General features: G+C 35.5%; 2 protein-coding genes across 2 annotated transcripts; one reads left to right on the forward strand and one right to left on the reverse strand.

Annotated features, from left to right (window-relative positions):
• Positions 1–311: 311 nt before the first annotated feature.
• LOC124374447 (extensin-like) lies at positions 312–803 on the forward strand. Its single transcript, XM_046832657.1, has one exon. It carries the CDS (start codon positions 312–314, stop codon positions 801–803), a length of 492 nt encoding a protein of 163 aa, XP_046688613.1.
• Positions 804–3,196: 2,393 nt separating this feature from the next.
• LOC124374448 (translation initiation factor eIF-2B subunit gamma-like) lies at positions 3,197–25,525 on the reverse strand. The gene is given in 10 exon segments (XM_046832658.1): positions 3,197–3,337; positions 5,374–5,477; positions 8,748–8,869; positions 8,871–8,978; positions 14,051–14,244; positions 15,197–15,318; positions 19,844–20,039; positions 20,202–20,367; positions 21,668–21,828; positions 25,260–25,525. Coding segments are annotated over 10 exon segments (1,386 nt in total). The 5' UTR covers positions 25,417–25,525; the 3' UTR covers positions 3,197–3,281.
• Positions 25,526–26,177: the final 652 nt, after the last annotated feature.

Genomic DNA, 26,177 nt, shown 5'->3' on the forward strand with positions numbered 1-26,177 from the left:
TTTTCGCTACACGAATCCACCTTTTCTACGCGTTTATAACGTTTGGAGCATTCTTGATAGTTTCTGCCGCTCTGTAATTCGATACGTAACTCCTCTATGGTGTTAATCTGTTTTGAATAAACAATAGACTTCACCAACCCCATAAGAAAAAGTCTGCTTGCGTGAGGTCCAGGAGAACGTGGTGGCCATTTTACTGGTCCATTTAGAAAAACAAGATAAGAAAAATTCGAGAATAAACAAAAGCAAGAATATCGTATTCAGAAAGAAAAACATCCCGAACCACCGCCCACCAACACGATATCCCCGATACCATGAGAGACCGAACTATCGAGAAATCCAACACAACCCACTCGAGAAATATCAACAACAATCAACCACGAAAACAAGCACAAAAACCCCAGGAAAAAAACATTCGCAATCCAAAAAAAACGGAACCAACGACCACCCCCTCTTCCCACACCCCTCCCCCGCTGTCAGCGGAGGCCTACACTCGCCCCCACCACCTTCCCTACCTCCCCCAATCTGTGCCCCGCACACGAGCTGCCCCCCCCCCAAACGCCGCCCCCCACACGCTCCGCCCCCCAATCTCCTCCGCCTCCCTCCCCCGGCCCCCTCCCCCTACCCTCCCACCCTCTCCCTACGTCCCCTCCCACCGTACTCCACCCCGCCCTCCCCCACACCTCCAACCGCCCCACCCCCTCCCCCCTCCCCCCTCCCCTACCGCCACTCCACCTCCGCCGCACCGACCATCCCCCCGCACCTACCCCCCTCTCCCCCTCCACCCCATTCCACACCTAATATGAACCTATACCAATGAACACCCGTATGTATCATTAAAATACGTATTTTCCCATCATTAGAAAAATGTGCGGCGGAGCTGCCGTCGAGCTAAACCATGCCTATTTATTCTGTTTGAACAGGAAAATCTTCCAAGAGGGAGGCAGGTTTGTTCTTAAAAAATTTACTCACGCTACTAGCCATTAAGTCGATAAGGGGAGTAAAAAATGGACCAATCAAATTATCCCCCAAACACCAAGCCATACATTGCACGAAAATGTATGTTGAAATGCCTGTCGCAGTTCATTGTGGGTGTCGGTACCCCAAGTAATGGCTATTACGAAAATTTACAAATTCCGCTAACAGTAAAAAACAGGATTCAACAGTAACGGAGAATACCGCTGAATGAAAATACTGATGTTCCGTAAATAATTTCTTCTTAACCAGCGCAGAAAACAATCTCCGTTTAATTAAGACATGCGGTAATACGTCTTGAACACGTGTTATGATGTAATGGGTACAACTGTGCTTCATGGAAGGTGTCCCGCCATAATATATATACTCGCTTGACTGGCAAATATTAACTGATCGTGATAATCGTCTTGTGCTTGTGGTTGTGATAATTCTACAGCATTTATTATTGCTTGTTCATTATTATAGTTCCTTGCGCTACGTTGACGACCAGTATCTATTTCAGCTTCGGTTTAAAGCTACCAGTTTCACTAAGTCGTCTCTCCACAGCTTTCAAATGTTTTGCGATCAGTGTTCTTTCGATGTGGAAAAGTTATCACGATATTCCTGAACTGCAGCTAAACCATTCTTTGTAACTTTTTGCCGTAAAACAGTATCATTCCGTATAACTCTTCAAACAAATACATACCATTTATCATTATCTGCCATTATTTAAACTAAGAAATTTACATACACTTTTATAAAAATAATATTAATAAAAAATTTTAAAAATAAATTTTAATAAAATTTTTAAAATAAATATTTTAATAAAATATTTATACACTTGTATAAAAATATTTCCAAATAATCACAGATCCACAAAATACAATCTTCACACGACTCCTCAGCACAATACCAAAACCCTCCATAAAGGTTATTCAAATATTACTTCATGAACTTATTGTTGATCAGCTGATAATTGCCAACCTTTGCAAAGAAAAATATGACGATAAAAAAGTGTTGAATAAATGATCACTGTTACTCCACACCTAAACATTAGTTAATATTTTATGCATATAGAAAATATGCATTTTTGTGCGTCTGTTTTTATTTTTAAATAAAGCCCCCCCCTTAAATTTTCAATACCTTATTATATTTTTTTTCCTAAGTAATTCACATGATCTTTTCAGAATTAAATGTTCTACAAAATCTGTTTTAAGAAAAAATGACCTTATTTAACATTTATGGAAGTTCTTACGTTAAACACAAAAAATGTGTTTATTTTCTTTGCACCAATTCTTGTGTTTACGTAACATATCACTGAAAGTATTGCATTTACAGCTCTGGAACGAATTTAATAAATTTTGTCAGATATAAAAACATAAAAAACAATCGTATTTGTATCTTTGTAACTACCTTTACCATTTTTATACCGCCTGACTTCACCAAGGGTTCTGAAAATCCTGGCGTAAATCTTCGCTAGGAAGTAACTCGCCTAGACGAAGCGTTTCCGGGCATATGGTTATATGAACTTTTTTATTTGTTTTGAGCTATAAATAAGCGCGCGAGAGATTGCCTGTTTAGTTTTGAATCACCCTGTATATTTTCTTGATCAAGAAAAAAGGTAAAAATCAAGTATGGAACAAAACATACTAAGAACAACGTAAATTACAATGGCCAGAAATATACACTTATATGTATTTTCTTGATTGTGGCAACAAGGCAAACTCAACATTGGTGTAGGAAATATAATTCACTCGAACCAGCAGTGGTCATACATGAGCAACACCTCTGGATTGCGTGGAAAGCAGTGGGTAACTGCTAACAGTGCAGATATGAGACAATGTAGTTTAATTTTTACTATACATATAAAGACGATTATGACACCTATCTTAGTTGTTTTTGACAAAAGTAGGCTTCTCTGTGCTGTGTATGTATAATATATTTTATTAATCTGGAAAGAAGCAAAATCGGCTATGAAACAAAAAAAAAATAGGATCGGATTAAATTTCAATGACCATAAATACACACTTTTAACATATTTTCTTGATCGTGGGAAAAAAGAAAACTCAACATTGGTGTCAAATACAATTCACTCGAACCAGAATTGCTCATACAGGTGCAAAACCTATGGAATTGTGTGTGAAGCTGCTAGTTATACTTATAACAGCACCTTTAAATTCTTAATTACAGTAATTGATAAAACTCTATGACAGGATATTCACTATAAAGGTTTTTGTCAGACAGCTACAAGGTAATAAAACTTTTTTATTCTATAAATTTTTACAAATCATCGTACCCTAGATGCAGTGTCAACATAAGATGCAGATGGTTTACAGGATTTCAATGAGATGCTCATCATCTGTCAGAACTTCATTGGAATGTTTTTCTGAAAAACAAGAATAAAAGACTGTTCATAAAATGTAAGAAGAAACTCATGTTTATATTTAGTGTAATATATTTTTTTCGAATTAAAAGCATTATTTACTTTCACGACATTTCCTAAGGTAAACAAACCAAACAATTATACAATGTTGCAAGTCATTGTCCTTTTAATGGCGCCAAAAATACTAATTTTCACGTTTTGTTGCAAACATTTAGTACGCCATTGTGTTTTCCTACCTTTGCCTTACAGTATTCAAAACTGACCATATCACCAAGCAGCACTCCAAAGTTGCAGATAGCTTGCGTTAGGTTTGCCGTAGTTTGTCCTCACAACTCGTAAAGCCAGTACAGATGGCTGTGCTACTCTCATTGGCAGTTCGGTGGCCATACTTGTTGTATGCCTCCCCAGATCGGAATTACTTTTCAGTTTCCTCCTTGTATTTGCATAGTAATTTAAAATGTTTTAAGAAGAAATTAAAAATAATTTTAAATTTGTTTTAATGAATCTTTCTAATACAATGATAAACATACATTTGGCAAATTTAACTCTTATATGTATATTGTTATCAAAGATATGTAAATAAAATGTTATAAAGTAGGCTTTTAAAGTTATGTTATATTTTTCATTTTTCTCAGCTTTAAATATTTTTACGGAATAAAACTTTTAAAAATACATGCCTATGTGTAGTCAAAAATAGTTAGCACACATTTCAAGTAAAATTTCCTAGGTTTCTACTCCTTTTATCACTTTCAGTGTACACGCCCACTACGCATTATTTGTCTTATTTGCAAAGTCAATGTTTAGAGAAGAATTATAGGCTTATTAAAAATGTACTACTTTTCTTAAAAAAGTTATTTAAAAATAAAGCTCCTCGATAGGTTTCAGCACTCTCTATCCATTATAATACAAAGAGAATATTAGAAAATAACCGTTATGTTTAGTGGCCTGTGATGGTCAAACGAGCTATGGACGTATTATATCTTGGACATACGAGCTGAGATAACATTACAGCAATAACTAATCCGTACTTCCGACAAAATGGTGACGGCCAGTAGAGCTGGCCATACTAGCTGCAAGGACAGATTGTAAATACTGCCTTTGAATGCGTATGGTTAACCCTTTTAGTGCCAAGCATATTGGGCAGGTTACGTCACATAACACCGGGTTGTCCTGTCAGGCATGGCAGCATAGCCGCTAGGTATGTCGCAGTAGCGCCAGAGTAATTTTACGAATTAGACACACATAGATATAAATCGTTCTCATTACACTAACTTTTATGATAAACTAATGATTTTGACCTCATTTTTTTCGTTATTAATAGGAGAACAATGACATGTAATGGAATTTATGAAATTTTGATCTGTTATAATTGTGTACCTTTAAAAGTTTGTCATACTTTTCCATTCTATGTGCGTAAATTAAGAGCTCAATAAATGCCTGAAAAATATTTACTCAACAAACCTCTGTATATAGTGTAATATATTTAATTGAGAAAGACCTGTGAAAATTTGGTAAAATAATACACACAGTTCATATATTATTTATTAGTAAACAAAGTACAAAACTGACTTTTACCATAGAAACGCATATCGTTAGATAAAACATTATAATGTGTATTGTTATTTTGTTTAAATATTATATGAATGTATATGCAGTGCTACTTGCTATAGTACATTTTACATAAAATGCATTAATCAGTACTAATTTTATTGATATAGTCAATAAATGGTTGTGTACTGCATGAAAATGTTGAGAGCCTAAATAAAGGCTCTTGGCGCTTAACGTCCAACCTAGTTTGAGTCTAAATATAGGCTCTTGACGTTTCACCACCAACCTAGTTTGAGCCTAAATAAAGGCTCTTGGCGTTTTATAACAACAGGTTGAGCCTATATATAGGCTCTTGGCACTAAAAAGTTTAGAGTTTCCATCACTATCTTGAACTTCTGATGACATTACCATCCCAACTCCTGTCTTCGAGGTCCAACCTGTGGAAGAGGTGAAGCCCTACGCAATATTGATCAGTAGGCTACATCACTCACCTCCACTAGGCACTATTTGTCGACTTCCGACCAGACAATCCTTTAGGTCGCACCCATCCTCAACAACAGCCTCATCACAGAGAATACAGTTGACCACCGCACATCTGTAACAGTGATACCAGTCTGTAGAAGAGCATTTTTTTGACTACGGAGAACTAATTACAGTCTTATTTATAAATTCTTACATTGTGCCGGTTAGACCTACACAACATTCAATTCGGCCATTCCTCAGACAACCGCAAACCATAACAGCTGATGTCTTCCCTGCTCAAAATATTAGGTAGGGTCCCTAGAACTAGCAAAGTCGTAATACACGACCTATCTTACTCCCTAACGAAACGGCAAAGTAGTAATGTATGACTCATTAAATATAATTTTGCCAATTATTTAGTAGTAGTTTTATCAATGGCAGTTCCATTATTTTTTTGTACATTCACTTTTAATAAGGATCCGACAGGGCCTTATTGAAATCATGTCGTCTGTCTGTATAGCAATAACTCTTGATACAAAGGTCCTAGAGTCTTGAAATTTGACACTTGGGTTTCTCTTAGTTCAATGAAGGACCCTATTGATTTTGAAGTCAAAGAGAAGTCCGTCTATCTGTGCAATGACTCTTGCTAGAAAGGTCCTAGGGACTTGAAACTTAAGTTCCTCATGGTCCAAGGAAGAACCTTATTGGTTTTAAGGTCAAAAGGTCCAAGAATCTTATTGGTTTTAAGATCAAAAGGCCTGAGGACAGTCCATCTATCTGTGTGTCTGACCCATCTGTGCAATAATACTTGATAGAAATGTGGTAAAAACTTGAAAATTGGTACATGGGTTCCTTTTGGTCCAAAGAAAACAAACACCTGTTTATTTTGGGGTCAAAAGTCAAGAAAACAATCTGTGTCTCTGAAAGTACAAGAGAGTACTCTCACAAGAAGTACTTCAGAGAGTAGGGACAAGTGTAGGATTAAGCTAGATGGTGAGGCGATAAGGTTAGGGAAACAGTTAAGATCCTCTTACTTGGAATCGAAAGATTTGCCTTCTGTCCACCCTCTTAGGCAAAGATATCTTGGCCTCAAGAAGTTTGTATCGTAAGCTTATTCTGAAACTCAAGTCTGATAGTGTGGCTAAGCGGCTCAGAACGTCATCTAATAAAACCAAAACACTTTGGGGATCGTTAATCAGAGTCAAGGTTCACATGACCTTTAAAAAAGTACCAAAAACCAGAAATCAGGAATAATTTAGGAGAGGTTGTTAATGATCCCTCAGAAGTGTGTAATATTTTTCAATGATTATTTTCAATGATTATTTTCTTAATGTGGGTGATAAGTCCAACAAGGTTCCGCCTAATATTAGCTCTTTTGCCTTGAGCACATGTCCTCTGAATTCGTTTTTCTTGTCGCCTACTAATCCTATGGAGATTGCTGAGTCAGTTCGCAGCCTAAAATCAAAGAATTCCGCTGGTTTAGATGGAATATCATCTGCTTTGTTGAAAAACGTAGTCTTAGAGCTGGCAGAGCCACTCAGTGAATTGATTAATCATTCATTTTCAATGGGTATATTTCCTGACTGTTTGAAACTCGCTATGGTCACCCCTTTGTACAAGAAAGGCTGCAATGTGGACTGTTCAAATTACAGGCCGATTTCTGTAGTTTCAACCTCTCTAAAGTTATAGAGAAAATAGTATTAAAAAGGCTTTGGAGTTTCCTACAGCACAACAAGCTGATGTTTCAACATCAATATGGGTTCACCCAAGGGAAAAGTACTGTTGACGCAATGTTCTGTGTCGTGCAGAACATTGTTGATACTATTGACTCGGGTAACCGGTCTAGTGGCTTATTTTTTTATTTAACTAAAGCCTTTGATTTAGTTGATCACGTTCTTCTTCTAAATAAATTGTCTATCATGGAGATTAGAGGTGTCGCACTTCAGTGGTTTCAATCATATCTGGTCAAAAGGGCACAGTTTTGTTAAGGTTAGTTCTATTGATGCGTCAAATAACATCTGCAATAGTTTTTCCACGAAAGGAACTATCAGCAAGGGCGTGCCCCAAGGTTCAATTTTGGGCCCTGTCCTTTTTTTAATCTTTATCAACGATCTTTGTAAGGGCTTAACTGTGCCAAACTTGTGCCTATATGCAGATGACACGTCACTAACGTTTTCTAATTCCTCCAGAGATCACCTGGAACTCGAACACATTCTTAGAAGGGAATGCACTTGTTAATTGGCTTGAGCAAAACAGTCTTCAAGTAAATGTCTCAAAACTACACTCATTGAATTTTTAAATTAACAGCCATTCAAGCAAAAGTTTGCTCAGTATTCATTTGGGTGATGAAGCTGTTTTCTCAGAATACTCCGTAAAATTTCTTGGCCTTATTATTGACTGCAATTTGTCTTTCCATCTCCATATAGAGCATGTATGTAGGAAGCTGAGTCAGGGTATTTTTGTGCTCAGAAATCTGGCTCGTTCGCATCAGCTGAAATTCTTACTGCTACTTATTATGGCATCATCTATCCATTCATATGTTACGGGTTTCCATTTGGGGTTCTGAAAGCACCAAAACTAAGTCTGTGTTTAGGCTTCAAAAGAAAGCTTTTAAGAATAATTTTGTCATGTCCCATCCAAAACCTCATGTGCTAACCTTTTTTCCTCCAACAAACTTTTAACTTTTCCTTCCATTTATATTCTGGAAACCTTATCATTTCTTCATAAAAACTTTCACCTTTTTAATAGATTTTTTCTGACTCACATGTATGGAACAAGAAGTAAACCCAGATGCATTATGAATATCCCCGCCACACTCCACCTCCTTTTTTGAAAATCATTTAAAATATTCAGCAGTAAATTCTTTTTAACAGTCTTCCATTAAGCTTAAGATTAGTCCGAGATTACACAGTTTTTAGAAAAAAATTGAAATGGTTGTTGATCGAGAAGGCTTACTATTCTGTTAAGGACTTTTTAGCTGATAAGATAGTGTAAACTTGAAAAAGTAAAATTATTTTATTGAGAGACATTATTATATTTTTGTTATGATTTGTTGACTTGGCATATACATTGTTAACTCTGTCTACATGCTGAATAAAGAATTTGAATTTGAATTTGAACCTTTTTGAAGACACCAATGATTGGAATCTTTTTATTTTGTTAGTCATTTAGGTAGCAGTTTAAGTGCTGCACTTCTTATATATCCTGTGTCGCATTCTCTAATGTTAGTTTATCCAACAACTATTGGTGGACATTGGTAATGGAGGATTCCATATTCAAAGTCCATTAATACACACAAACACACCATTGTCAGATGGATTGTTACATTCCCAATCTCTTATCACTGAACATTCTCCTACACTGTACCTAACAGCATAACTAAAAAAAATAAAACCGTACTCACCCTTCACCGACGCTGGCGCCAGCCATGAGGATGCTGTTGAAGACCCTGGTACGAGGTCTGATCGTGGTCTGCGGTCCAAGTACGGAGCCCTTGACCGCGGTACGCTCGGACACCACTGCTCGGGTCGCCCACCAGACACGATGGATCCAGCTGGTTGCTAGCCACTGTGGCTGTTGAGGCGACTGCAGCTATATCCTGTCCCCCTGATAGTGCTGACCATCGCTCCACAATCTGTTCAAAGATTACTCTTGGAGACAAATTTAAATTACGTACATTCAGATGATGATGTTCAATCACAATCATATAATTAGTTACAACAAAATTACTAAGTTCAGTAACAATTTGCATAGATAGTTTACATGTAAAAATGTGAAGTTCATATGATAGGATAAAAAGGCAAAACTAAAATACTGTACTTATAAAACCTTGTTTATTTAGAATAACTGAATTGGAGTTGTATAAACAAATCGTTATAATATACAAAATAAATAACACACAAAATATTGCACGTAAAAATATTTTAAAAAATACATACTCAAACTATGATGTTCTTAGTAATCAAATCAAATCTTTAATTGCTCGCAACAATTTGTTCACATTGTATGGCAAACGTCATAATTATTTCTAAATTTTAACTCTCATACCACACAACTACCACATTCAAACTTACATAATTTTTTCATACATTCCAGTCTCATTCATCCTTCGCCCAATTTCAACCCACTTACAGCGCTGGAGTCAGTTATCGAATTGGGCGGTCTCCCAGTTAAACGCCAGAAACTCGTCAACGCTGTAGAATGCCTTTGACACCAGAAAGCGCTTAAGACGAGCTTTTGACGCCTTGGGCGTTTGGGCGTTTTTCATAGAATTTGGCAATCTGTTGATGAAGTGAACACCTGCCTGTGAAGGCAAGTGCTCATAAACTACCATTCTGTGTCTTCCAGTTCGGTAGTTATCTCTGCCTCTAGTCTCATACCCGTGTATGTCACGTCCCCTGGTAAGGGCACATTTAGACAAACAGAACAAAGATGTTTCTAAAATGTAGAGACTGGCAAAGTCAACAGTTTCAAATTTTGGAATGCTGTCCTGCACGACTCTCTGAAATTCAACTTTGCGATAATACGAATCGCTTTTTTTTGTAATTTGAACACCCTCAGGAAATTATTGCCTGCACAGGCCCCCACAACACTACCCCATAGGAAAGGTGAGAGTGAATTAGCCCATAATATGCCGCAATCAATACTTGACTGGGGCAATACCGGGCCAAAGGACCTCAAAACATATATTCCTGAGGACAGTTTGGTACACACATGGTCAATGTGGTTATTCCATGTCAACCCTCGATCGAGGAGTATTCCAAGGAATTTTGCGGAGTAGACTTTTCCAATATGGAATCTGCCAACATGATAGCTGACCCACACTGGGAGTCCACTGGGCGCAGTGCGAAATTTAGCACGTTGGATTTCGAAGAAATTTGTTTGAAGGGTTGAGGCTATTGAAATATTGAACACAATTGTTGATATTCGACAAAGGTTTGTAGTTCCAAACCTTCTGTGAGTTATCTCTGAAACAGAGAGTCGTGTCATCAGCATACTGCACGATTTTCCATGCAGCAGCGATGAATATAACGTCGTTGACATACAACAGGAAAAGGATTGGGCTGAGTATAGAGCCCTGGGGAACTCCATAACTCAGTTGCATTGGTTTGGAAAATTGGTTTGAGATCTGAACCACTTGAGCTCTCTGACTTAAAAATGATTTAAGCCATAAGAGCGGCACGCCTCTGATGCCATGAGATTGTAGTCTGTCAAGCAGTACTTCATGGTCAACGCAGTCGAATGCTTTAGAAAGGTCAAGGAACACACTTAATGTGTGATCCTGACGTTCTAGCCCCTCTACAACCATATCAACCAGACTCACCACTGCGTCTATTGTCGATTTATTTTTCCTGAATCCAAATTGGTGTTCAGAAAGCTGGTTGTTTTTATTTAAAAAGTAAAGCATTCTCGCTAGAAAAAGTTTTTCAAATATTTTGCTTAAGATAGGGAAAATTGAGACGGGGCCGATGGTTATTTATTGAACAGGGTTTTCTTTCTTGAAAATTGGATGCACTTTTGCAATTTTTAGGAGTGAGGGAAAAAACTCCTGAGTTAAAAGACAAATTGACTAATTGAGTGAGTGGTTTTACAATATGCCTTGAACATTTTTTTATTAACCACATGGATCTCAATTCTAGATCATTTGATTTTTTGGCTGGGAGTTCTTTGAATAATTCTATCGAGCTCTTCCTCAACTACGGGAGTCAGAGCCATTGAGGCTATTGGGCTCTGTCTACGCGTGGGGTTCCCCTGTGGCATTGATGGAAGAGGGCCCCCATCCACAAGCAACAGACGCAAAAAAGCCGTTAAACTCGTCGGCAACCCTCGAAGCATCACTCACAAGTGTGTCCCCAATTTTGACTGTGATTTGCTTAACCATACATTCTGAGAGCACCTGATGTTCTAAACAATTGTGCAGTAATGATGCCCCATACAGTTTTTTGCAACCGCATTGAACGTTTTTTTTGAAGAAATTAATTGACGTTTTTTGAGACATTGATATCATTACGCTTTTGCAGCTTGGGATCACCTTTCTGTAAATTTTTTATAATTTCGAAAAAAGATTTTGAACTGTTCATTGGCTGATTTTTTGTTTATTTCAGAGAAAAACTTGAGTTTTTCTCTCGAAACCCAGAATACCTTTGGTGATCCAAGTATTGTTTACCTTCTTTGGACGAACTTTAACCGTTTTTGTAGGGCAACAGGTGTTGAGGTGGAAACTCAAACATTCATTGGAAAATTTGGAACTGCTGCTCTACGGGATGTGACAAATTTAGAAAATTCCACTCTTCTTTTGAAAGGGAAGCGTTGAGGAGAGCGATATTTTCTGGCCTTGTGTCTCTTATTGTTTTGATAGTTTTTTGGTTCTCTCACGATTTGTTTTCCACTAATGACAAGGCCTCTTGGCCATAGTGGTCCGAGATAGCTGTGTTGACCACCGACACTGTGACATTTTCAATGTTCGTAATGATATTATCAATAGCCGACTGTGTTGTGGCCGTCACTCTCGTTGGAGTTTTGACCAGGAGTTCAAGGCCAAATGACCTCAGCCTTGATCGACTAGTCGCTTGGTGGATGGATGGTTGCTGTCCATCGCATCCACGTTGAGATCTCCCATCAAGACGTAATCGTATTGATGATTAGTCAGGTCAGTTAGTAACGCTTCGAATTTTGAAAAAAACTGATCTTCATTTCCACTGGAGAGACCTGTAAATCCCTATCACAATTAATGTTGACCTGTTAGTTTGTACTTTGATCCCAACTACTTCGAAATCTTTCGCGGTCGTTACTTTGATTGGAAATTTTGTGAAAACTAAATTTTTGTCTCAGAAAAATTGCTACACCACCTCCTTTGGAGGTCTGGCGACAGTACGCTTCTGCCAATTTGTAATTTGGAATTTTGCATAGATTCAAGGTTTTCGTTGTTAAAAACCGTTCTCGGTTACAACGAGAATGTCTGATTTCAGCTCCTCACACATCAGCTGAATTTCATCCAATTTGTTGGTTGCGTACTGAGCGTTTTTGGTGGAGTAGTCTTAGGGAACCTTGAACATGTAATTTTTTTATGTGTCTGATTTTGCCGATTTTGTGTATTATTCGTACATATAATTATCAGTCAGTAAAATTATAGAAATTGAAAAATCAGACTAATAATGGTTTTTTATTTAGAATAAAAGAGGTTCCTCATTAACATTTATCTCCTCATCACTTTCACTTAAGTTATGAAGAATTATATTTTTGTCTTCTTTATTGCTCACAGTATCAAAATTGATCACACTTGAGAATGAAGTGTTCATAATGTTAACTACAAGTTCATCAAAATTTGGATTGTCTGGATTAGCTATCGTAACAAACAACTACACTACAACTCAGTAAAAACAAACTAAACACCATTAGAATAACAACAGTTTGTTTCTAAACCGACGAAAACTTTGCAAACACACATGATTTAGCTGAACATGTCTATAGGCGCATACCGAGTCACAGAGCATTGCTGGTGACCATTGCTTTCTATCCGACTTTACACATCAACAACGATAACAAAGTACTTAATCTAGTCCCAACAGTCGAAAGAAACATCGACCTGCTCTCTTAAGGGTGATTTTAGAATTAATTCTTCGCCATTTCAAAAGTAAAGCTATCTGCATTTAAAATATGGTCAGTTCCTTGTTTATAGTCAATATCAGCATTAAAAATATCGTCAGTTCCTAGTTTATAGTCAATATCCCCATTTAAAATATCTTCAGTTCCGCAAGGACAAATATTCTTTGGGATAGGAATTTCCCTCCTTTTAAATTACCACATTACAAATTTTAGAGATTTTCAGTAACTTACTGTATATTATACTTACAAAAGGTACAACATTTCCATCTTAAAAATCCATTCCAACCTAATGGAACATATCTGGATGATTGGGTCCTATCAGGATAGTAATTTTTTGACTGTTATCTGAGCATTGTCATATAATTATGGAAGAATAATTCATCCTTACTACCATCTTTCATAAGATAGTATGTAAGTACTACGTTATAATTTTATTAATTTGCTTTATTCCAGAAGCATCCTGAGCAGAAATTTGTCAGGAACTCATTGTTTACATATTTGTCATCTCACAATCATTTAAATGATCCCATTTATAAGGCCAAAAATGGGATGATAACTTCAAAATACAATCAAACCAAATATCTTAATACTGTAATAATATACTTATTCTGAAAATGTTCACTTGCTAAATATCACCTCTCCAGTTACATGGGAGGTAGAAAAATTAATGATTAGTCAGTCGATCAGAAATTTGTCTTTTTATATGAAGGCAATCCCCATAGCATTCACCTCTCCAGTTACATGGGAGGAAGAAAAATTAATGATTAGTCAGTCGATCAGATATTTGTCTTTGTATATGAAGGCAATCCCCATAGCATTCACCTCTTCAGTTACATGGGAGGAAGAAAAATTAATGATTAGTCAGTCGATCAGAAATTTGTCTTTTTATATGAAGGCAATCCCCATAGCATTCACCTCTCCAGTTACATGGGAGGTAGAAAAATTAATGATTAGTCAGTCGATCAGAAATTTGTCTTTTTATATGAAGGCAATTCCCATAGCATTCACCTCTCCAGTTACATGGGAGGAAGAAAAATTAATGATTAGTCAGTCGATCAGAAATTTGTCTTTTTATATGAAGGCAATCCCCATAGCATTCACCTCTCTGTTCATCCGACAGTACTCTGGTAGAGTGTTGGCCCTAGTAGCGAAGGAGGTCTCAGGCGCGATGAACGCGTAGCAACGCACTTCATCTCCATGGTAGGCGCCGCTCTTGTCCCCATGGTGATCGGTGAAATTGGACATGTCTCTCACCTTTAGAGCCAGCTTCAACTCTTCAGCCATTTCTACTAGTTCTGTAATTAATTTTAAAAACCATTATCAATCGTCCCAAATTTTACACAAGACATTATTTTGACTCTGCACCCCACTAATAAATCCGTTAACTTTTCTATAACGCCAAGGCAATTAAAAGAATTTTGTTTCTTTAAGTTCAAAGCTATTTTTTATTACAACCAAATTATAAAAGGTAAAACAAACAAAAAGAATAAAACAGGGCATTTTACTTAAAATTAGCATATTTATTGATAAAAATAAAAAAATTATTTTCAAAACTGTTTATTTAAAATAAATTTTAATCTCATTTACTGAAAAGTTTAATTACATTTTACTATAAAACAAGGTAAATATTTCAAACTAATCATAACACTACCACACGATGAAGAACATTAACGAGATACGTAGTAGATGCACAATCGTGACAACCGAGAAAACAGTAATACACGCCACGAATATATTTGGTTATGGCTCTGCAGGAGACGCAGAACTGACGAGCAGGTGGTTGGAGTAAGACAAAGGGTGCTTGCCTCCCTCTGCCGAGGTTTATAAATACTTCCTTGGCAACTGCAATAAGCATGGAGCGTGCACTGAGCATTTCGAAGGCCTTTTGTGAACTAAAACACTCTTCAAGAGACATAATCTATAATATCAGATATAACTGTATTTGGCATTTTGATCAAAGCATACCATTCTAATATATCCATCTATGGCGTGGGAAGGGTTAAAATTGGATACAGATAACTTTTATATAATTTTGCAGAAAAGAATTCCTTAAAGTTAAAACACCTGTATGAGTTCTGGCGTCCAAACAATCCTTGTCATATTGTTTCATAAATCTGGTTTTCTTAATTTGATTTCCTAGATATGTTTAATTTCCGGTTTTTGTTTGTTTGTAAATTTGTATATCTTTTTAAGAAATCCCGAACTTTATACATGTAATATATATAGTGACTAAAATAAACTCCTTACCTACTTTAGGGCGCGAGATGACTATTGACGGCGCCTTCTCCTGCTCAAATTTAGACAACGGCCGAGTGAACTGTTTCTTGACTGTGTAAGGCACTAGCTCTCCCTTCAGAGAACTCATATTCCTGACAACAAATCAGACAGAAAGGTTGATTTAATCAGTAACGAATCTAAAAATGACCCATATAATGAAATGCTGGATAGCAAATATTGGCTAATACTTCAAATTGTGAATTTGATTCTGGTTTGATCTAAGCCTGTAACTCTTCTTTTTTTTTCCTTGGGGTGGCCTACTGCCATGCACTTAAGCCTCAAGGGCTTTTTGCTCACCCCGGAAACACACCATGAGGCCCACCAGTCTACAACTTCAGCAGTTCAACAAACCGCCGTAAACAACCTATCAAGTCCTCCTGGGAAAATTCACCACCCCTGTCCTAATAGACTATGAATAATGATGAATGGATATATTCAAATCATTTTATACGCATGTGATGGATTTTTATCCTGAAATAATAAATTTACAGGTCAAACTTAAATACGTACATTATTATATCGTTTTGACGCCACTACTAGTCTTCAAGACTATGTAAATAAGGAGATTTTGACTTTGACTTACAAACATAATGTTTATATTTGCTAATAGTTGCTAAATAAACTGAATTATCTTACTAATCTGCTGTAATACGAGGAGGTACCCAAAAGAAACCAGAATTAGTTTTTAAAAGCTATACATTTTCAAATCTTTTACAAAAATCAAAATATTCTCCATTACAATTAATACATTTTTCCTACCCGTGTTTCCACTGTTCAAAAAATTTTTTGTACTAGTCTTTAGAAATGGCTGACAGCTACTCTCTCGTTTTTTTTCTTGAACTCTTCGATGTTGTCAATTTGGTGTCCTTTCATGCCCCTTTTCATGCGTAGGAATAAGAAAAAGTCGCACGGTGCCAGGTCAGGCGAGTAAGGTATATGGGGCAGCGAAACCATGCCATTTTTAGCCAAAAACTGTCTAACAGAGATGGCTGTGTGTGCATGTGTGTTATTGAGGTGGAAGAACTAGTCTCTTGTCAGCCACAAATCGGGTTCTTTTTTTACAAACACTGTTGTGCAACCTTCTTAACCCTTTGCGATCGGTCGTCGACTATAGGTCGACCGCGGCAGTTTCGCGGAACGCTCGCATGTCGACAATAGGTCGACAGGATAATGTCACTGCTTGTTTGGCCATTTCTAACCTATTGCTGTTCGGTATTTGAGTTATTCAGTACTTTGGACTTCTATTTTGGTTACGGGAATGCTACGTAGATCTTTATTCACGATATAGGAGGCATTGGAAGTGAAAATAGAAGACCAAAACAACTGACGTCTGCACTTGCGTCGTGTTTACAAATATGGCTGGTCCAAGTACAAGTTTTACTGACAATGACGAAATATTAGATGAATTAGAAGATTGTGATAGTATTTTCAGTGAAATTAGTATCCAAAATGAAAAACAGATTATTGAAGAAGACCGTGATAGTGATTGTGAGTTGAATCATAGTGAAAATTCTTTGAAAACATTGTGGTAAATGGCGGTAACCTGGACGCCGGTAACCTAGACGGACGAACGTGATGTGTTAGGATTGGAAACTTTAGGTAATGATAGGGAAGAATTTGATCAATTCGTGGATATTGTGATAGAAGTAGGACAAGGAGATGCAAATAATAGAGGCAGACCTAGGCTACAAACTAGTAGACTAAGAGGAAGAGCTAGACATGTTACCCAAAGTAGGCCTAGGGCTGGACCAAGGCAAAATTATAATATATATAATGTATTATATATAATATAATATAATGAATAACATGTATCTGATGAGATCCTAGTGCCTTTTCACCTAAATTCGTGTAATTTTGGTTTATTACATATGTATAAAAAAATAAAAATTGTGTTTTTTTATATTTTTTATACTTTTTTATATTTTTTAAATTTTTTTATTTCTTAAAGTTACAAAAAAAAACTATAAAATAATGTAAATATTCTTTTTAGGTTATTTACATTGATATATAAAGAGAAAAAAATAGAAAAGTTGCAGAAAAAGGGATTTAAAAATTGCATTTGTGTATTTATCAAAGAACTGTTAACTAACAGAAATTAAATACGACCTGAGGACAGTTGAAGCAATTTTTATTGAGACCTCAAAGGGTTAAAACTTCAAAATAAAAAGTTTTGATTGACATGGGAGAACAAACTCTGAATGAACAACGCCATTGGCATCACTTTTGTTTTGAGCAAATCAGCATTGTTTTGATGTTTGATTTGACTTGACAACATTTCTGTTAGACGGGGTGACAATGACGTCTTCCATTGCCTTGACTGGTGCTCTGTTTCTGGGTCTTAACCATAGCACCATGACTCATCTTTGCCAGAAAATCTGGATCAGTTTCAAGCTGTTGTTTCAAAACACCACATGTTTCAACTCGATGTTCCTTTTGATTATCAGTTAGAACCTGAAGAACAAACTTGGCAGCAACCCTTTTCATCCCCAAATCTTCCGTTAAAATTCGCTGAACCAAGCTCCAAGATAACCCACTAATCTCTGACAGTGGATCAATTGTCTGTTGACGGTCTGTAAGCACAAGCTGTTGAATTTTCAATAATTTCGTCGATTCGGGCAGTTGAAAGACGTCTAGAACTAGGTTTTTCTCCAATCGACATGTCACCATTTTTAATTCGAGCAAACCGCTTGTACAGTTTTTTTCCCATATCATCATCTTGGTAAGCCGTTTACAACATTAAAACATATTCAGCAGTATTTTTACTAAATAGAAGATAAAATTTTATATTTATTCACTTAAACTTGCCATTAAAAAAAAAACAAAACAAGAATAATACTGCAAATGAACGGAACAAGCCAGATTGACAATACAGGTGGCACTGAACTGGCTATGAGTTGTGCTACAAACCTAGTGGCAAAAATGCATACTACACAAGCTCTGCCTACGGCAATGCTATTCCGGTTTCTTTTGGGTACCCCCTCGTGTATCTTTAACAAAAATCTGACATTAAATTTATTTCTTTCACAAGTAAATTACCTTACATGAACTACATCTTGCTAAAACAGAAAAAAGTGGAGAATCTCTGAGATAAGAAATTGACTTTCAATTGTATTTGTGGTTACTAATACACTTTTGGGTGAATTTGTTGTGGGTGATTTGTAAATGCACGTTCCCCTAATTTGTTTACATTTCTTTGAGTATAATATGAGAAAATATTTTACTTTGACATATACCAGAACCTCAATGATCTATCACTTATGAGACTGAAAGTATGGTCTTCAAGATAAAAAGGGTTGTATTATCTGGCATGCAAATTTTATTACTTTTATGATATAAAAACAGTAAAAATACAAAGTAATTATAGCCTTTTTAAGTTCTAACTTTATTTTTTTAATATTTATACTACAATACTGTGTACTGCAATACATAATATTGTAGTGTATGAAAATCACATCTTGAACATGGTGCAATCTACAGTGAAACATGTCACGGAGACAAAACCCAACAAATACACCCAGATCTACAATGGCAAATAAACATTATGATACATTTCTATTAGCATAATAATTAATTTCTGAAATAAATAGAGTATTATCTTGTATACTATTACAGCCTTGACTGCAAAATAGGCAAAATAATAACGCTCACTGTTCACTTTAGCGAGTCATTTTCAGGCATCAGTTAATGGGAGTCATCCAAATATAATGCGTAGTTTAAAAAACTAAACACACACAAACAGGAAATAAATATAAACACAAAAATTAAAACAAGAAACGTTAAACCTCACATAAACAAACTTTGCAGAATAAAATTACTTTGTGACTGAGACTAGCTATGGACAGACTAATCTGTATAACTTTCACATTAAGTGATACCAGAAAATGACTCATGAGTCATAACTAGTGATTAATAATTCTTTTCTTAACTGCTATATTCTTTAATGATACATTAAAAAAAAATCCTTATCTTAAGAATGAAAAAAGATGATCAAAAGCGGTTTGCAGCATCCACGTCCGTGCATATAAATATTGTTTAAGACTTGCTAATCCTCTATTTGAGAATCTGACATATTCAGCAGTTTGATGCAATATGTGCCATCAGTACAGTATATAAAAGATAAATCATATTGTATTTTGTGTTTTTTCTTAAGTACAGTACAGTTTTAAAAAATGCACAAATTGTTTACTTATATCGAAGGGATCATCATAGTACATCATAAATAGAATTTTCATGACTTAAATTCAGTAAAATACAGCTAACCTTTGGTAGTCCGAAATTTCCAGTAATCCACAACACTTCCAGTCTCGTAACCTTCAGACTGTCAAGAGTCAATGGTAGTCTGGATTCACAAGTCACAATACCATTGCATTTGAAAAAAAAGTTAGATCCAAAATTGCGATTGAAAATTTCAACAAAGATTGGAAGTAGTTTGCTATTGACACTTCAAAAATGTTAAAAATAAGGTTGTGATTTGAAATTCATACTGAATTGTGGATCATAACCAGTATGAGTTGTATTGGATTTTTGTAAAATTCAGCAACATGTCTTCTATCATTTTGTAAGGAATCAGATACTTTAGGAGATCTCTGTGAAATTGAGTGTCACTATTATAAGTACCTGTTGTGAGTTAAGTACTGACATAACCATCTCCTCATAATATAGAGGTGTGCGTCCAACAAGCGAGAATACAGACGAACTTGTCCGTGTTTCTTCAACAAACCGCGTGAGAGTGTCAGAGTTTCCTCGTAATCACTTGCAGACGCCAGGAATACCAGACGAGATGTGGTGGGATCGATTGCTACCAAGTCTCGTTCTACGAAAATTCATTAAAACTCATTAGAGCTAAATTTGTTTAGTTGCATTCATTTATAAATCAGTGGTATATTTACTAATAACTTAATCTGTACTATGACATCACAACCTTGAATGGGGATAATTTTTTCACGTTATATATTATTCCTCAACTACTCCTTACCAGGTTTGTCCTTGGACTTAGGCCCAGGTGTGGGTAGAGGGTACTTTGCTAACGTTGGCTGGAAAAATAAGCTGGTCAAGGATGCATCATGCTGACGAAACAAGTTAAGTACAGCCGACAGATCAACGTCTGTGATTAGATCACAACTAACCACAATCACATCGGACTGAAACAAAAAAAAAACTAACAATGAAAGTGTTTATTAGTCTATAATAAGAGTTTATTATTATTCTATTACCATTGGTGTTTTCATACAAATATGTTTTAGGAACTACTGATATTTACATTTTATATACCAGCATGGACAGGATGTACAGACCACTGGTTCAAATCTTTCAGCCAAGTTAATTTAAATAGAATCTTTAATCCAATTATAACCCCATAGATTCAGGGAATTATTTTTAATTTCGTTACATACCCAAAAAACATTTTTGGGGGATAGGATCTGTTTTGAAAATATGTGATCCTATGATCCAAATGATACCTGAACTTTCGTTTTCATACATAAAACATAACTGACTGTCCTTTATTTGGCTATGAATAGTAAAAAAAAAAACTACAACTATAAGTAAAAGCCTAGACTTACAACAATTCAACAGTTTCATTGATGAAATTCAGTAACTTTGAAAAATTCCATAGGAGTTATTATTTTTTGTTGAAACTTCAGTGTAGTATCCATTGAAAAATTCCAATTCTGGAGCAACTATGGTCAACTGAGTGTTTTTGTGTAGGGGTTACAGTTTTAATGTAACAGATTTTTGAAATATGTCTTTATTTGGATAACTTACAAACAATCAAAATTTCAATAGTCGGAAACTGACAATTCTTATTTTATTTATACGTATGATATAATATACATATTTTAGTAATGTTATTTATACCAAATAAAAGCCTATGATCTGTAATCTCATTTGATTACCTTTGAAATTGTTATCAGTAAGTAGTTATTACGACACAGCTGTTTCAAAAGGAACCATTTTGTAGGTTGTTACATCACACGATGCACAAACTCCAGAGTCAAGCAGGTTGTTTATAGTTTGATGATGTAATAAAAAAATTATATCTCATGATGATGTATAATTTGAAGCATGAAATCATATTGTTCAATAAATATATATTCATATTTTATTTGATATGATGTAAACTATAATTTGTTTTTTTCAGTTGTGATATATAAACAGACAACATATACAAACATTTGTAGCCTATATACATTTTGTTCACAATTCATAAACAACTTTAGCTCTAGAATGATATATAAAGTACTAAGCACAAAACACAAAATCAACATGTCACTCTGGAGAATTAAAATATACACCTCTAGGGTTAATTAATTATTTTTTAAGAGATTACTTAGACTTATCGTTTCTTACTACAAATTATTTTATAAATAATCATTTATAACTGTTAAACCATATTAGCACTTAAATAAGCAGTGTTTATAACAAAACCATTTATTAGCAAACCTTAATTCTATTAATATCTTCCAAATGCCGTAGTGTATCTGCAGTACCCCAGTCTTCTCCAGTAGGAATTCCAACAATCTCTAGGCGAATTTTCAAACCAGTACGTTCTAATGCTGTTTGAACTTCATTCTTAATTGACTCCAGGACAACAATGATTACTTCTGTAATAAAATTGAATAAATTTAATTATAAATTCATTTTGTTAACCCTTCAAGCGCTAACCATCCCGAACAGGACACTTAGAGTGCAGTTCCCAGAGTTGCAGTCCTAATCGAGAAAGGTTAAAACATTGATTTACTAATTCCATTGTCATTTATTCTTTTCATGTGAAGAAATATTTAGTATGGTGTTACTCGGAAATAAACTCTCTATCGAAATATAACACAATTGATATGTTTTATTGATCGTATATAGAAAGCTGTAACTGCTAAGTAAGTTGTATTTATGTAGTTGAGTGTCTATCATCAGCTTGTATTTTATATAATGACATTTATTAATTCTATCCTTTGGGATAACTGTCTGTTTGTTGTGTATGTCTGTAATCACAAATAAATAGGGAATATTTTGCATATAATGGTTTACAAGTCTCACTTCTTACGATTTTCTTTCTCGTTTTTTTGTTTTAATATAAAGTATGTAAAAAGTGTTAATGATAGAAATTTTAAAGAAACAAAGAAAGATATACTTAATCTTCTTATTTTTTGGGCACAAGCTTCAAGGGTCAGCAAATAAAAGAAACATTCATGTAAATAATTGTAATTCAATCAATCAAACAAAAGTCAGATAAAATGAGGATTGTGTTACTTTAAAATTCGACCGAGTTAAGTTATGCTTAACACGTTCAATGCGGTTGCGGTAGATCTACTGCACGGCTGCCTCGCGCCAGGCGCGCGCATGACGTAGATCTACTGCACAGCGCCATTGTTTAGAAACCCAGTCAGTGTGCTCTCAGCACTCGTCGTGTATGGTTGTCCGTTTTGCAGCAGCGAACGTGTTAAGTTGACTGAAGTGTAAGAGGCCTATTTAAATACCATGTGACAACGACAACGACGACATTGTCGGCATTCTGCATGGGAGTGGGCACGATGACATTGTTATTACACATATGTTACTAGCAGTACCGAAGTTAAAGATAACCTTTATGAATGCTCACACGATCTGAGCTTGAATTTGGGTACTATCTCCAGGGATATTTTTCTTTTTTTGCTAAAAGTGCAGAGTGGCGCTGAAGACGTCTCTGAATGCACACTGATGGCCAGGGACATTTCCTATCGGAGGTTGGGAATGTACCGATCAGAAACGCCCCTGGCAATCAGTGTGGACTTTTGTGGTTCAGTACCACCCCGAACTTCTGGTGAAAACAGAAAAACATCCCTCGAGAAAGTACCTAAAATCAAGCTCAGATCATGTGAGAGCTTATTAACTTTTTATATTTATAATATGCATGTATGTATATTTTCCTATTTCAGGTAGAGTACAATATCTTGGTTTTTATATCGAATAGTATGATACTAAATATTCATATATCCAATACGCATCTATAAATCATATCAACATATCTATAGTCATAATAACAATCATATTTTAAATTAAAATAATCAATAAAATACAAATAGTGACAATCCCACAAATAATAGCCTAAATGAGATATAACAATCAAACAAACAGTTAGAACTGGAAATACAAAAAACCTAAATAATAATGAAATGATAACAAACATTCATAACAGAAAATATGAAATACGCGTAATTATTTATATGTTTTCTCCTGGGTATCAATGATTAACCGCTTTCGATAAATTGTTAAAGCATCTTCTCTAGAAAGCTGTACTTCTCTTCTGTACAAATACTCACAGAGATGATCTGTAAGTAGGTTGGCTGATATGCCACTTTTTAAAATTCGTTTCATGGTCTTCCATGAGCTTTGGACTGCCTGTTATTTTATTTTATTTTATTTTACATTTCAACGGACATCTCCATTTTTACAGTTTTGAACAATAATTAAGCAATGAAAGTAAACAACCACAGTGACAAATAGAGCAATAACGATTAATAAACTATTTAAGTGACGAAACGGATATAAACTATGAATGACAATAACGTAATTAATTATAAGTGTACCGTGATTTGAACTATGGAAAACAACGAACAATAACAGCAATAAATTAGCACGAAACAATGAGAATAAAACCATGAATAAACAAGAATAGACAAGAATTAACAATATATAAATAACATCAATGAGAGACGTACAGGTAAAGTGTAAGAACGAGTGTCTTCCCTCATTGGGCAACTCCTAGGCAGATAACTCCTGCAGACCGGCGATCTTCCTCTTCAGCACTGGTATACTGTCCACAAAAAAGTCAACGATGTCGGCGACGCTATTACCAGAACTCTGAAGTCGGTACATCGTATCGTTTGCTGCGTAGTTGGTGCGATGTTGCTGCCTAGCGAACAGGTCTCTGGAGCGAGTGGCTGAAGGGGTCCTGAAGAGGATCTGGCTCAGCATATCAGGACAGTCGATCTTGCCGTTAAGGATCTTTGACAGCAGTACAACGTCAGCGGAGAATCTGCGATCCGCAAGAGTCAGGAGTCCCAGATCACGAGACACTTCCCCGATGGGAACCTGACGATAGAGAAGACCACTCCTGACACCCACTATTCGAATAAATCTTCTTTGAATAGTCTCTAGTTCATCTATGAGAAACTTCTGGTGGGGGTTCCACACTGGAGAGCCATATTCAAGGATTTGGCGTACCAAAGCACAATAAAAAGTTTTTAAAGCCGTGTCACTTAAGCCTTTTGAGAAGCGGGAGACAAATCCAAGCATTTTGTTTCCTTTGCTGCAAATGTTTCGCACATGCAACTCAGGATTCAGTGAAGGTACTAATGTAATACCAAGATCTTTCACCTGCAGTACACGAGTTAAGGGCTTATCTACAAAAGAAAATGCATTTACTATAAGAAAAAGTATTTATAGCTAATACAAGTTACTAGTTATTGTTCAAAATTCAGTATCAGTTAAGTATATCAAAAGTTATAATTAAGTAATATCAGTATAAAAAACCGGGTCCGCTTATTGTACTCTACCCTCTATACTTATAGCCAAATAATAAATAATAGATAGGAACAGAGAGGCATCCTCGCTTCCTTTTAGGAAGCAGAAAACAAGAACCGATCATCATAATAACATATAATTAGCTACTAATTTTTTCAGTATGTAAAAATAAAGTCTGCTTTCTCTCTCTCTCTCTCTCTCTAATAATTTAGTTTTATTAGATCCAAGGGAGAAAATCTCCACAAATACAAAAGTATAAATACAAAACTTTTGTTGTCTCTGATAATACAAAAGTACCATTAAATCTGTTCTAGAATTCTAGTTAAATACACTCAATACAATTTCTTATCTATGTGTACTATTTATCTTCCCTTTAAAAACAAATATAGATTTCGTGAGGGTTTAGTTCAGGAACAAGGCCAGAATACTTTTTGTTTCCGTGGATGGAATCTACAGGCAGTTTCACGAAGGTAACTAATAGTAACATGTTAGAAAGTAAAAATTCTTCAGAATTTTCATACTAGAATATGGTTACCTTCAAACCCAGATCTTTCAAACAAGCGTATGGGATACCAGACCATAGGAAAATTTCCGATTGGAAGAAGACATTTTGGTCTTTTAGCTGTCAATTCAGTCATCCTTGAACCTTTTCCACCGGCCATTATAACACCTTGAAACTCAGTAACTCCCATTTTAAAAATATTTCATAAACAATTGTAATAAAATGCACAAAGCCAATGATGAACTTTTATTAGTTAAGGTTATGTTGATAAGTAACTTGGCTCAAGCAGACACCACACGACACATGCACCATCCACCACCAAACATGTTAATTTGTGTTTTTTCTTTATCACAATAGTGATAGGCTTCAGGATTAGAACTTCAACTGCATTCTCCTTGCAGCCTGTGTAATTGTTTGTTTGCAACAAAATGCTCTCATAGCATTTTTAATATTTTCTTTGTGCACACAGAAAATATTAAAATAGTTGCCGACCACCTATCTAAGGCTTCCCTCTACCATAGGGCTAAAGTAGCACGTCTTAAATCCATTTAAAAAAATCAGATTTAATGTAGAACAATCAAAATGGTTAATATACAACCATCTGTTAATACAAATAAATTACAATTTATTTACAATTTCCGTTAAGAAACACATATCATAAATATATTTATTGCCTCACTATACCAGAGTTTATTATATAGTTTATGTATAAATACAACTTTATTGGTTTGCAATCGAAATGTTAGATAAATAAATAATATTTCATTAAAAATCTTAAAAGAGTAACTGGATGACGTTTTAATAAATTATATTTTTATTACTGGTGTTATATAATTATTGAGGAATCTGTTCATTGTAATGATAAACTTTTATTGTATAGTATGAATGTATCCTGAGTAAAGTTTCAAGACAGTATCTAGTTAGTAGTGGTATGTATGCCAGATGAATCAC

Source organism: Homalodisca vitripennis, unplaced genomic scaffold (genome assembly GCF_021130785.1).
Source record: "Homalodisca vitripennis isolate AUS2020 unplaced genomic scaffold, UT_GWSS_2.1 ScUCBcl_8414;HRSCAF=16520, whole genome shotgun sequence".
In the NCBI taxonomy this organism is placed as follows: domain Eukaryota; kingdom Metazoa; phylum Arthropoda; class Insecta; order Hemiptera; family Cicadellidae; genus Homalodisca; species Homalodisca vitripennis.